We start from the raw sequence: 14,603 nt of genomic DNA, 5'->3' as shown, positions 1-14,603 counted from the left end.
GAGCTGCACGTAAACACTTTTGCTTGCAGTAATGAGCTTAGCGAAAATGTTTGAAGTGCTTCCTGTGTTATTGTGAGGAAGACTGGAATAGAACAGGTCTTTCTCTTTGTGCACTAGGTTGCTAGCAAAAATAATAAAAAACCCATTATTCTAGATAAGCATAGTTTGAGTGCATGTGTGTTTTATTTGCTGTTCAAGTTCTATGCTGTCCCATTTATGGCTGTAATAAAATGCTCTTCAAGCAGGATAAAATACAGGACACTTGTCTTGAAATCCCTGAGACTGTATTTGTTACTATTTAAGTTTAGTTTCTCATGGTAACCTAAGAAATGAATGTCTTTGGGTAGTTTTATTGACTAAAGTAGGAAATCTTATACAAATAAATGGAAGTAGAACTTTGCATTTGTCCTATGCAATACATTTTTAAAATTCAATGTAAGATCTGTAGGCCACACCAAAATAGCCAACAATCTTGAAGAACAATTTCAGAAGAAAAGACAGATCTTGATCTCAGTAATCCTGGGAGATCTGGAAACAAAGCCAGCTGGTAATAACTTGAGAAAGAATTTCAAGTAATAAATTTAGAACGCTTTATGTTGTTTAAGAAATATGTATGTATGGAAACAGCAATTCATCTATATTTATTGTTTACTTCAGAAGAAACTGCTCTAGTTCATTGTTATTGTCTGTCTTTGGTACTTTTTCTTTACTTTCTTATGTTCTTTGTAATCCTGGATTGGTAGAGTACTAAGATTACACTTAGTCAAATATGTTGCCATCCTATCCTCCTCCTGAATTTCTGAGTAGAGCCACAGAAAATGTTGTTGAAATGAAATTTGGGAAATGCTGCAAAGATCATAAAATCAGACCCAATTTAAATAATAATTGGTACTAGAAACAAATACAGGGGAAAAGTATCTTCACCCATGTTTAAGTTTTAAATGAAGCTTAGGAATGTTAACTTTGGTTTGTTAAAGGTATTCAGTCAAGATGGATCTTCAATCCATTCATTAAAAAGAACACAGACAAAATGGAATGGAATAGATTTTTTTGTATTTATATGAAGTTTTGAGTTTTCATTTAATTCTAAAGAGAACTGTATCAGCTTGACTCTGACATTTATTTATTTATTCATTGCCTTAATTACCTCACACATTAAAATAAGGACTTGCACAGCTCTGCTAAATGGAGTCTTTCCTGTTTCTCAGCCATTGAACTTGGTGTGATCTGAAATTAAAGTTATTTATGTACTTCTGGTGTTACTATTTCATGATTAATATTCTACTTCCTGTAATCACTGTGCACTTACTAAGATTCCTTTATACCTTTCTGAAGCTATCTTTTGCCACCTAATTTTCTACTGTGCCATGCATTCCCAGTGTTTTTTTCCTCAGAGCTAAGAAATAAGCATCAGAAATCCTACTAAAATTTCTTACCTGTTGGTTTTTCAGCTGCTTTCTATACCAAGTGTAACTGTTGTCACACGTTAATAATGAGTAGCTGCAAAAGACTCTGTGTCTTGTGAACAATAAACTGGTCTAAGGGTGATTAAGAAGATTGTTCTGGTGCAGTTTTGTCTCCATGGGTTAACAAACAAGAAAAACAGCAAACGATGCTAACTAAATCTGAAAAACACAGAGAAAATAGAGCCCTCATCTGTTGTGCTAGATCTATCTTCTACCCCACTCATACCTCTTACAAATCCACTTATCTGGTATTTTGTTGGCTTTTTGTTTGGTTTCTTTTCTGCACGTGAAATTTTAGCTTAAAAATATTGGTAGATCTAGAAAATGTGTTTTTCCTTTTTGACATAGCTTTGAAAAAACTTGTGAATCAGCTGTCATTCCTTTGTACTGTTCTTCTTGTAAATCCAGTTAGTGCTGAAAAATCTCATCTCTCTTCTGTTGTGATTTGTATATTCATAGATGGTATGGTGTCATGTCAGCAGAAGAGTTTCAGACAATGATGAATGGAAAAATTAGCATGTATGGTTGTAAAAGAAAATCAACGTTATCTGCTGTTAACATCTATGATGTTAAAATTTGAAAAACTGAAGAATTATTAGTGGAACAAGATGGCTGGGTAAACTGTGGCGTGTAGACTTTTTTTTTTTAAGGGAATATGTGCCTACATTTATAATACATTGGCATATGTACAAAGACACAGACTGTGATGAAATAATTCCTTGTACAATTTTACTAAAATCAGTACTGTAAAGCAGGATAAGAACTACTCTTTTCCTCTGTCACATCACTCAGGCAGTGAAACTTTTGGTTCCCAAGTCGTTTCTCTGCACAAATGTACTGCACTGGAGATATAATTTCATCTTTTTCTACTTTGTAGACAAGCCTTATATGCTACTGATACCTGAGAACTTTAGAAGTCTCTTCCTGACAAAAGAAGTTGGTGCTGTCAATCGAGTTTTCAGTGGTCATTGTGTCCACTAAATAAATAAGTTAAATGACTAGCCAATAGTCAAAAACTCTAAATGAAAGTTAAAGATGGGCAAAGCATGGAGTCACGTCATTTTCTCAATATAACTCTTCTGATTTATGGCAAATTGATGATGATTCCATCATTCCTGCTATTTTCGCTTATCTCCTGAAGAAAAATAGAGGAATTCAAGGGAAATAATGTTCTAAAATATCAAGTGATGCTAAATCTTTATTCCGTTTAAGCTTTTAGACTTCTGAGACTATGTTGCTCAATTCATTGCATGCGGAGCTTCCTCCTTATTCTCGTAGATTTATCAGAGATTTCTTCTACGTTTGCTCACAAGTCACTCTCACTTGAATATCTGCGATTGGTCTTGCCAGACTGTTTTGAAAAGCACCTTTTTAATTTAGGATGGGAAGTTCAACAGTCCTCATAGCCTGATCTGTACCCTTGTACCAGATCTAGGTGTTTTGGTATGAAAAGACACAAACTGGTAGCTAGGTGAGTTTTCATTGTGTAATTATATGCCTACCTATGTTACATAAGCATCTAAGTCTCTTAAATTTCTGCTAATTGAAGTTCCAATGTTTTGATACTTAAAGTTCATGGCAGCCAAAGCTCATGATGTCTTTCTACATAGCGATATGTATAAACATCTTTGTAGATTTCCCTGTTATATTGCAATAGGAGAACTAAGTGCAAGAAACACCATGCCAGACATTTTTATTTTGTTTCCAACTCCTCTAATACTGGCACAGCTCTGACAAGTTTAAAAAAAGCATTTTGAGCATTGGAATGCAAATTAACATACCAAGCAATTAAAGTCAATTAAAACAGGATGTGGTGTAATTAGAAACAGTTGTGTTCACATTTATATTCAGAGAGGTTTATTGTGTTGAAAGAAAAGAAAATGATTTAGGAAACTTTTAATGCCTACAGATGTGATGATGATAATAATAATGACATTTGATTTCTAAAATGCCTCATCCTCCTTAATTTCACGAGCTCTTGAGAAGCATAATAAAACAAGCACAGTGACAAATAATACACTGGACACAATGGAATGGAGTACACCAACACACAGGGATACTCAAACACTAACTACAAATAGTGGCCATCCCTCCCCTCTCAGCACACTGAGTACCTGTTGCAGTAGCAAAGAAGCTACCAGCAATGTTAGCTCAGGAAGGCTGTATCTTTCCTATGTGTACTTCCTTGGTATCTCATTTATTGTTTTGAGTATTTATATTAGCATTTATTGCCAGAAATACTGAACCAATTTTCCTCCCTATTTATTTTTTCAGTGTTGTAGGCAGAAAGGAAGGGGATCCCCACTCTCTCCATTCAATACAGGACTCAGATCAGGACCATGTTCATTCTTTTTCTTCTCGTTAACCCACGTTCTGTTTTCATTTTGAGCCTTGCTATGGAGGACAGTCTCTTTGAGACTATATCTATTTGAACTCAGTCATATTCGTTTGCATTTTCACTAAGTCAATAATAGTAGAAGAAAGTAGTGGGATAAATCTTTCCATTTTGCATTGTGTTGACCTATGAATTAATCAATTCAGAATTCTGCACTTTACAGGTTTATAATGGTTGGTTTGATTTCCTGGGAAAATAATTATTTGTATTTTCAAAAGGGATAGGGGACTTGAAAGATATGTAGGTAATTACCTCCTATTAAGGCCAGGAAGAATGAGGTGTCTAAGTATGACTTGGGCAGATGGACACATTCAAAGATCTGCTGCATGTTTTCAACTTCTTCTTTTCTGTCTGTGCCACGTGAAGCACACGTGACAAGATTTCATATTTGGGATTGTGTATTCAACGTGGCTTGAAAATCAAAATTCCATTCATTTGTCATGAAAATGTGTTTGTCCTGTCATGGATTGTCTGATGTTACAATTCTGAATTTGAGATGTCTGTTTTTGAGGGCTTTACAAGTTATATCTTTTTACCAAATGTTGCTCCCTATTCTTGCAGTTTAATTCACTTTGATTTGTGCAGGTCAGAAATATTAAAGCATCATCTCATGTTAGGGTATATTGGACCTGCTTTGTGCAGATAGAAATAGTTACAGAGAATTAAGTTCAAGTTACAATACTTCTTAGAGGAAATATATTTGTAGTGATGTGGAATCAATCATTTAATCCAACACCAGATTTGAATAGCTATATTTGGCTCTCAGCTAGGTGACTGTATAATTAGAGAAATTCTGCTCATTTTTTCTTTGGAAAATACGACTTCTCACGGGTTTCCAGAAATGTTCAGTTGTTCCCCATCTACTAAAGAACACCGATTTCTGAAAAAAATCTGGCCACATAAGTAAAAACAAAAATGACTGGGTTTCAGCACTTCCTTAGAATGCCTCACTTGATAAGGGTAACACAGCAGATCTCAGAAGGATATACGTAGTATTTATGTATGTTTATGAAATGTTCATTCTTCAAGCACGGACTTGCAAGCAAGGCAGTCATATGACATCAGTTTAGTAATTACTAGGTGGCTGAGAGTTCATTGCATGTGTTGTTACATATTTCATATAAGATAACGCAATGAATTTCTTGTGATTGTGAATCAGTGTCCCTCTACCAGTGTTTGGAGTAGTAGTTGTATAGTGTATGTGTACACCACAATATGCAATGCAGCCAACTGTCACTAACCAGAGTAAATAATAGATTTAGAAACTTCACAGTTTTTATAAAAAATACTGACCTTTCCTGCCAGTTGTAAATCATTTAAAAGGGAATATGGTTGAAGGACAACATTAATCTGTGTGAACAAAGGCATCAAAGGCCCCTTTTCTTCCAGAAATAATTTAAGTGTTTTAAAATCTAACTGGAAGAAGGACGATGCACTTTATTGCACTTGGAAGAAAATGATTTTCTAATGTTTGCTTGTTTTTCCTAGGTTGTATACGTAACAGCCACATTCCCCTATATCATGCTGATGATTCTTCTGATTCGAGGGGTAACGTTGCCAGGTGCTTCCGAAGGGATAAAATTCTATTTGTATCCTGACATTTCCCGACTGTCTGACCCACAGGTAGGACCATGGCCCATGCATTTACTTTCTTCTTTGTCTGGGAAAAGCCGCAAAAGTTTACTGATATTAAAATCTGAATGCAGGTGATTCCTGGATAGATGTTTATTGGTGGAGATTTGGAGTTGTAGATAGAGATTTAAAGCTATCATTGCTTACATTTGTTGGGTTGGATTGTATTACTCTTTTAGTAGAGAGTTACCTTGGCTGACAAATCAGAATTTTCAGACGTACTCAGTTGCTGTTGTTCATTCTGCCACTGAGAGGCAAAGTGTTGCTATTGGTTTCATCAAGATCAAACCTGACTCTAAATTAGCCATTTGAGAGCTGTACCTTTCTGTGCTCATTCCAAAGCTAAATCTCAGTCAAGAGTAACATAGAAATCAGTCATTCAGATCATTATTGACGTTGAAAAAGTCGTCTCTATATACCATGAAGAGATAAAGGTCCAGCAAGACACTCAAAGCATTAACTTTTTTCAGGTATTTCCAGAGTGGAGTTGAACATGAAAATGCTGGCTGAAGTTGAGTTTTTGTGTTTTTTTTTTTTTTTTTTAATGATTGATTACTACAATAAAATAATTAATAATGAGTTATTTCTATGATATCAAAGAGGGAAAATGCTACAAGCTCTATAATAGCTAACAGATTGTAAACAGTGTTTTACTTATCTGGTTTGGTGTTGCAAAAGACAATAGACGTTGATACCACTTAGTAAACGAGGTGATGTTTTTTTTCTTACCCTCAAAGATTAACCAAACAGAAAACACTAGGGGGAAAAAAAAAAAATACAAAAATTTCCAATGAAAATTTAATCTTGTAGAAATGCCATTCAGCCTAAAAGCAGCAACTGTGCTGTGCCTGCATAGATGAGAGGTAAAAGAACAGTTGTGGAAAAGGAGTTAGGAACCCAGTGATGTGCTATGGCTTCCTAACATCTAGCCTTAGCCTTGAATAAATGTATCCTCAGTTCTCCTGAGAAATTAGCACAGTGAGAGAGCGAAAAAAAAGCAGAATTCCTTCATGTACTTCCAATCATTTGTTTGCAATACTTAGCAGACACATACTGTGGTAAATTCACCAAGCCCCATTTCAAGTGAACTCTATGTCTTAATTAGACATGAAATGTCTCTAATATGCTTATCTGAGAACATGGATGGCATGCATTTATTATGTTCAGTTTTAACTAGCGTTTCACTTTATTATGTGGTTCTGACAACTGAAGTTACCTACAGTCTTAGCACAAAGTGACAAGTACTCGTTTCTTGTACATGTTCTTCCACCTGTGATGTCTGTTGACCTCATGTGAGCAGGAGGTAGACCTGCTGCTTAGGTTTTGCTTCCTTCATTTGTCCACTGGCACACAAGAAGCCTTTTAACAGGATTTTGTCTCTGTGGATTTTCCACATGCAACCAACACCGTTGCTGCTGTTTGTCACTGAAGGAGGGCATGCAAACTTAAACAACGTTATTGTCAGTTTACAAGGGGGTTTTTATATGCCTATTTACCATACTGTTTCCATTTGTAAAGAAGTACATTGTTGCCATGACAATTTCCAAAGCATAGTATTACTCAAGGAGTCTGAGAAGCACAATGCCACATGTGCCTCCATCAGTTGGTCCAGCACATGCAGCTCAGCTGACACTGGAGTGTCTTTAAAGAAGGCTTCATGTTTTGGTTTAACAAGCCAATATTTTTTCTCTCTGTTTCAGTGTGATTTTATCTAATAAACTTCCAGGCTTAGCAAACTTTGGAATTTAAAAGATTTATCTCTTTTTGTGGGAAAGATGAAATAGGATAGGCTCCATAGTTCACAACAGAGTTCATTAGCAATAATGTAGATGGCTTAATTGTAGCACAGGTGGTGAAATGGTTTTAGAGCATTATTTGTATTTTGAAAAAAGTGTATTTTATTGAAATTGAGCTTTGTTTAGACAAATCAGCTCTGGCAGAAGATTTCTGGGTTATGGGTAGTGTCCTTGGCACTTCTCAAGATAACAAGGAAGCTTGGCATCACAATTATAAAAGTAGAAGATATATTTTTAACATTTTCTTGCAAAGCAGAACACAGTAATGTTCAAAACCATGTTTCTTTTGCATTAAAAAAAAAAAAAAAATTAGAAAAAAATATCCCAAAACATTCCACGAGCCACTTCTGAGTTTGTTCTAGAAGTTTTTGTCAAGGAGAAATTAGGAGACAGCTGAACTAACCGTAATATTTGTGTTTTCAGTTTTCATCTTCACTCCTTGTTTGTTTGGATCTACTCCACAGTATCAAAGCATAATGCATGTGTACTAGCAGACGTTGTTTTTCTCTTTGCTTAGAGGTCTGTTTAAATGATGTTCCAAGAAGACTGTGTGTCTGTATTAGGAGAGCAGTATTTGAACCACAGTGCCAGCTATGTTTACTGTGGATTGAGTTTCTCTTCAAAGCTTGCTTTAGTCTGAAGTTCTTGAATCTTTTGTTTTTGTGTAATTTGCATTCCATGGTTTGTTACAGCTTTCTAAGCAGCTATTCATCTGTCTTTTCAGTTTCTCTTAGAGAACACAGCATTTGAAAACTATTTCATTTTTATGTTTTCAGCAGACTGGGCCCTCGTGGTCTGAAAATTCCATGTTCTGTCCAGAGTATCTGCAGAGCTCATACTGATCACTTTTCATGATAACAGTAGAGTAACATATTCAAGCTTCAGTGATGCTTTACTTCATCAGCACTAAGGTCTCTATAGCCCCCATATTCAAATTGGTTTGAAATGTGCTCCTTTACCTCCAATCTGGAAGACATAGCTGCTGTTTTTAGATTAAACATGTGGTCCTTCCTGAGCTCTAACTCACACAAAAGAAGTATTCTGAAAAGTTAATAGGATTATCATGCTTCTTATGTGCAAGTCTGACCTCAGAATATGGTTCTAGTTACCTCTCAACAGATGTAAGTCACTTAATATGTAGTTGTGCTTGTGAGTGGTATTCCCTGTTCCTTTCTGCAGGAAAAAAAGTTTGATTCCCTGTAATGAGATTTTCCTAATATTTGTGCGCTGAAGAGATTTTAAATTCTTTGTTAGTGACTAGCAGACAAAACAATTTGCTGTGTCTGAAATTGTGGTAAATTTAATCCCTGCTGTAGCTGTGGATCCTTAAAGTGTGGAGGGAAGTGAGAATAGAATCTCCTTGTTTATTGCATGCCTGTGTGCTGTGTCTGGCTGATTTACTAATTTATTTAAAACATTCACATGAAAAAAAAAAAAAAAAACCAAAAACATACAAAAGTATTGCTTTAATGGAAATATTCATAACGGCATCTGTAGAGGTGGATGTGATTTATAGTTGCAGTCTTTTCTGAATAGTTGGTGTTTACAAAAGTCTTGAATAAAGTTCAGTAACATGGTTTTGGGGCTGAATTTCACAGAATGCAGTTCCATTTGGGGGAATGAGAGTTGTGCTTTACCTGTGAAGCAATTACTCATGACCTTAAATATGAAATATGAATTACATAAAAGACACAACAAAATATGAGCCACCACAGTTAGAATTGTTTTTAAATTCATCTGAACTTTCATTTGCAGTGATGAAGTGTGAATGTTGCAGTAAAATTTCTGATGCCAGAAACATTTCTACGATGCACATCTAGTAGCTCAGCTTTTTGTCCTCTTTTTCCATCTCTGAACAGAGCCAAGGGGGAAAGAAACAGAAGTGACAAGAAGGGTGTTTGCAGAGAGAACCTCTAGTTACTCCGTTGTGATGCTGTGGCAGACATGCTGAAATTTGTCATGACAAAAGCTTAAGTTTCCTCAGTGTTCTGCACAGACTCTTGCTAACATAGGCCAGAATGCAACTGATTTATTTTGTTTTATTTTTAAAAGCACACTGTGTCCAATCTGTTGCTCTACAAAAGCACCAGGTCCTTTTCAGTTCTTAAGTCTGTGTGCAGTCCGTGTTGTTACGTGGGATGATTCTGTCCCAGGTGAAGGACTTTGAATTTGCTTTTTGTATTAATGACGTTCCTGTCTCCTATTTTACTAGCTTTCTGATATCACTCTGAATCCCAGCCCTGCCTTCCAGACTGTAGATCTATCTCCAAAGCTTACAAGTAGTATCATCCAACAACTTGCTGAGAGAGCACTCTCTCCTTTCAACCAAATCACCAAAAGAAAACGTTTGATATTAACATCAGTGCTGATCGCTCAGAGACATCACTGCCCCATCCCTGGAGGTGCTCAAGGCAAGGCTGGATGGGGATTTGGCAGCCTGATCTAATATAAGGTGTCCCTGCCCATGGCTCTGGCTGTTCCCATGCTCTGTGTGAGGAAAAAAAATGTACTACATTGGATATAAGTTGCAGAGAAAAAGTGTTTTTTCAGTAGACATCCACTTAGATTGGATGCAAGTTAAAATGTTATTTTTGCCTGAAAATTTTACTTTTCTTTAAAATCTCCTTGATTTTCTCATTAGCGTAAGTGTATTTTTCTAGTTATTACTCTTTTTTTTGTCATGGACCTGCAATTATTTTCTTTTGATTGTAATTCATCACAGCTGTTAACAATTCCTGTTCATTTAGTCTACATATGGTATGCAAGTGTGTGTGAGCACTGTGGGACACCGATGTAGAGGTGATATTTCATTCAGTCCTGTTGCATTTAAACTGGAAAAATATGAAGGAATTTATCATTCCTGAACTTGTGATTTCCAAGCACAGTTCTCTGTGATGAGAGCATCAGTAGTAACGCCATTCTGATTCATTGCCAAGGAGTCTCTTTTTAGCAGAAATATAAACGACAGAGATTAATTCCCCCTCGCTCCCCTGCTAGTCCATGCAGCCTTGAAAGCAACTATCACAATCGCATCGCCATCTTGAGGCCAAATGAAGCCCATGTTTCTGAAGGCAGAAAAAAAAAAAAATCCATAGCCTCAAAAGTGGAGGCAACTGTTCTATCTAATCAGAAGTCCTAAGGCTTTCTTTCTATTTCACAAAATTTAGAAGAAACAAAAAAAATCAGTATGTTGGCAATGAAATGATGTCTCATATCTGGATAAGTGTTTTGATACTTCTGTTTGTTTGGAATGTTACAAGTGAGAAACCTAATTCTAATGAGGAACTTACTGAACAGAATGCATTCAGTAGAGTACAGTCAGCCTGGTTTTTAAGTATGGTACATAGAAAAAAGGTTCCACAGCAGATCACCTGCCTGCAATCATACCAACCTTATCACTAAGTCTAGTAATATCTTCAGCAATTTACTGCACTTTTCACTGTTTCAAGTAATCATGCAGACATTTAGTTCAAAGAATTAGCTGGGGAGAAAAAAATAAACAGTAGGAATGAAAAGAAGAGAAAGTCAGTTCCCATCACACCTATGCAGTTCTGATAAAAGCTCTGTAATCTTTTTCCCCTGCCACTTCCCCCCCATTCTCTATATTGTTTACATCAGTAGGTATTCACTTTCCAAACCAAACAGTTACGATGCACAGCTGTGAACTGTTGTGAATGTAAAAAAAGAGGAGTGAATGCCAGAAGGCTGTGCAAGGGCCATAGGTATGAAAATCCTGAGCTGAATTTACTGTGTATGTAACTCCAACTCTAATGTGTATTTTTGAACAAGCAGTGTTGTTTATTTGATACGGAATCTACATTTCGAGCTGTTGTGCCTCTGAAAGAAAAAAAAGTATTGCTGCAGTTGTGAGGCTCTCCTGTTCCTTTTAAGTATTAAATTCCTTCCCCAACTTTCTAAAATTAAAACTTGAATAAGAACAGATTCTTCTCTGCGCAACTCTGCTGTTTTCAGTCATACAAATAACTGAGGCTTTAAATCGTAAGGTAAGCACTGTACAAAGGCTGGTGCAATGTTTAAAAACATTTTGCCCTGCCGTGCATTTTGTAATCTGTGTAATGAGAATCTTCCATTTTACTATGCTCTTTGTCTTTTGCATTACAAATTATTTAAGTGGTTTTAAAGAAGAGCTAGACCAACAAATTGCTGCAATGCAGCACTTGCTGAACAGACAGAGATGTTTAACAAAACCATAAATCACTCCTGGGAACCTGTTCACAGTTGCTCCATAGACTGGCTGAAGGCAAGTCTGGGAGCACATTGCGTTAGCCCTACTCCAAGGAATGTATTTACTGCTGTGTTGAATCTGCACTGCGGTCACTGAGCATATGCATTTCAAGATGCATGGGGAGAACGCACTCAGGGTCTTCTCCTGTCACAAAAAAAAGCAATCAATGAAACAAAAAAAACCTCTGCAGTGCATGGAACAGCCCGATATTTGTTCACACACAAGTCACTACATTGTGCATATATATCTCAGTTTGCTGTGGGAAAGGAACAATCAAAATTGCAAACAAAACTGCAGTACTGTTAGTTTGTAGCACTGACTGATGTGGCCGTCTGACTGATTATGCCATCTATGTATATAGATACAGCCCTGGATTTTCAGCAGCTTAACACTGTGAAATTTATGTAGTGTTTTGTTATGTACCAAATTTGATTTCAAAGGTCCAACTATTGCCTTGGAAAATATTGCCTTATTTCAAGCACTGAGCAAATAGTTTGTCTCCTTCCACCCTCCAGCCGCCCCCCTCCCCACTTCCCCAGTTCTTTCTTGGGTTTCTTGCTACTGCTACATAAGCAACAGCAAGCTGAGCAGGCAATAGCAGATTCTGGCAGTTAGTAGGGACTTGTTGAAAGAATGGGGTCATTTTGTAATTTGCCCAGGGCTTTTAGGCCACATGGAATCTCTCCCAGCTTTCCCTACAGCCCCCTAGCAACCATGGCAATGGAGAGACATCACCCGAGTGTCAGGGAGACTAACAGCACTTTAATGTTAGACTTTATGGCCAGTGGGACGTGCCACTGGAGGGAGACAGGGTCCACGCATTAGCTCGCTTTGTTGGCAGAACAGGGTGAAATTTTCACTGTTTACAACGATGGCACCTAAAAAGAACTAGATAAACACAAAGAGCTGTTTTATGTGTAAATTGATTTACATTCTCTGGAACACTTTTAGTCGTTAGTATGGTCAGTGAGTTCAGCCTGTCATCTGCTCAAGACATCAGGTCCCCCAGCAAGAGAAAAGTTGTTGATAAAATTTGTTACAAATTAAATTAAAAAGTGGTGCAAAAATACTAAATGAGCAGTAAGACAGTAATAAAGGAATAGCAATAAGGCATCTTGTTCTTAGTGAAGGATAATCAATAAAGGAAGCAAATAAAGGTTGCACACTGACTCTGGGACAGGTCACAAGTGCGTATATGATATCATAGAATGAGAGGCATTGGAAATATGTAAGTATTGTAAAAATTGCAACAGGATTCTCGGCAAATCCTTGAGGAGATATTCCAGAGGAATGAGATGAGAAAAAAAAGAGCAGGACACTACTGGAACAAATTACAACTTAAAGAAAATGTCTTATTTACTGTCCAAAAGAGAAGTACATTTACATGTTTTTCTTTCAAAGTCTTTAGAACATGCACTTTGTCATTCTCCAGACATTTCTGTGATTATTTCTGTCCTAGAGTAAGAATACAAATTGAACTCTCTAAACAAACCAGCAGAGGAAAGGATGGACAAAACTGCACGCCTGAAAGCAGTGCGTTCACTGCACAAACTCATCACAGAGGTGCCATCCTGCAGGGATTGACTGTGAGATTGGAAAGGTCTGTAGCTAAGACTACATGGAGCACAGTTCACTAGATAGCCTACATGAGATTGGTACTGGAGTTCTCCTCAGGTGTTCTCTGAACCAATGGAAATACGTAACAAAATAGGAGGCAGGCAGAAAGAAACAAACAGCAAAGATAACCTGTCTCCAGGTCACTGTATGTGATGACTAAGGATTACTCTGAGCTGTGGGGCCTTCTGTGGCAATGTCTACGTATTTACCTTACAACTGAACGTGCCTTGCTGCTGCTCTTCACTCTTCCTACTATGCTTTCCTGCAAGTGTACGGTTTGTATGGCAGCTGGTCATACATGTGTGATTAAGTTGCAAGGGCGCTGTGGGAAATAGGTAAAAAATGACAGAGGAGGAGGAAGGTGGGAGGTGACCCATGTCAGTTGCTGGTGCATTGCCTTAGTGTATATGGGAAAAATGAGCTGCCTCTCCCATCAGGAGTCACCAACTGCCAGGTAGCTCCCAGCAAGCAGCCAGACACAGGAGAGATTAGAAAGATGAAGATCTGTGTATCTGCAGCTGTTACTTTCAGATGCTCCCTACTCTGAACGTCTATGCAAAATTATTTCCTTGTGGGTAAAGCAAGTCCACTTTTCATTAGTATTGCTTTTCATTTAGGCCATCGAAGCTGTATTGATTGTCAGCGACTTAGCATACATAACTGCTTCTTCCCTATGCATTCTGTAATGTTTATACGTACTCAAATAATTTTTTATATATATGTATATAATATAAAATATATGCTATGCTTATATCATTAAAATTGCCCATGAAATTAAATGACAGGATGGGATGCTCAGCATAATTTTTAACTTCAGTCTGTTGTGATGCATTACATAATGCGGAGGAGCTGCTCAGATTCTTTTCTCTGAAAGAAGTATTTTAAGAGGTACACTTACTCCCGTGTCGATCTTAATTTTCAAAACATGTTTTTTGATTTAGTGATCTTTTCTGGAATTCCTGTTATTTTAAAATAGATTTCCACATGTTATGATATTTTTCCATATGGTTGTTTATAAATAGTTACTTTAAACACAGACTCAAATAAGCTGCACATTTGGTGGCCATTTGCACCAAAATCCTGGCTGCAAAGATACATACTTTTTATTCTGCCAGAAGAACAGAGGCAATAATCTGCTTTGTTGCTCCAGTGCCAACCAAACGCTATTTACTTCAGTTTAGGACTGTAAATAAGGATAGGAAGGGAAGCATTTTCCTGTCACAAAGAGAGGCGATAAAATGCTTTGTGTAAATTTGTTACAGACTTGGCAGGAAATCATCAGATGTTGATGCACTTTGGGATACAAGTTCACCGCTCTTTCATTTGTTTGTTTGTTTTCAACCCATGCGAACCTTTCAGAGAACATTTGAATCAAGAAAGCGCTGCTGAATTTGTAAATAATCAGAGGCTGTTGGTGATTTTACACTTGAGTTCTGTGTTTGTGTATTGAT

The 14,603-nt window shown here is 37.0% G+C and overlaps 1 protein-coding gene across 1 annotated transcript in view; it reads left to right on the top strand.

Moving 5' to 3' along the window:
• SLC6A11 (solute carrier family 6 member 11) overlaps positions 1-14,603 on the top strand; it is a 79,253-nt gene that overhangs the window by 35,543 nt on the left and 29,107 nt on the right. Inside the window, exon 6 of the mRNA XM_042823559.1 lies at positions 5,350-5,484. Within this exon, the coding sequence (XP_042679493.1) occupies positions 5,350-5,484 (135 nt within the window). The remainder of the gene's footprint in view (positions 1-5,349; positions 5,485-14,603) is intronic.

The sequence above is a fragment of the Centrocercus urophasianus genome, unplaced genomic scaffold (genome assembly GCF_019232065.1).
Source record: "Centrocercus urophasianus isolate 14NV4802_14NV808 unplaced genomic scaffold, USGS_Curo_1.0 seq_22, whole genome shotgun sequence".
Classification (NCBI taxonomy): Eukaryota; Metazoa; Chordata; class Aves; order Galliformes; family Phasianidae; genus Centrocercus; species Centrocercus urophasianus.
This window is presented reverse-complemented; position numbering and strand designations above follow the sequence as displayed.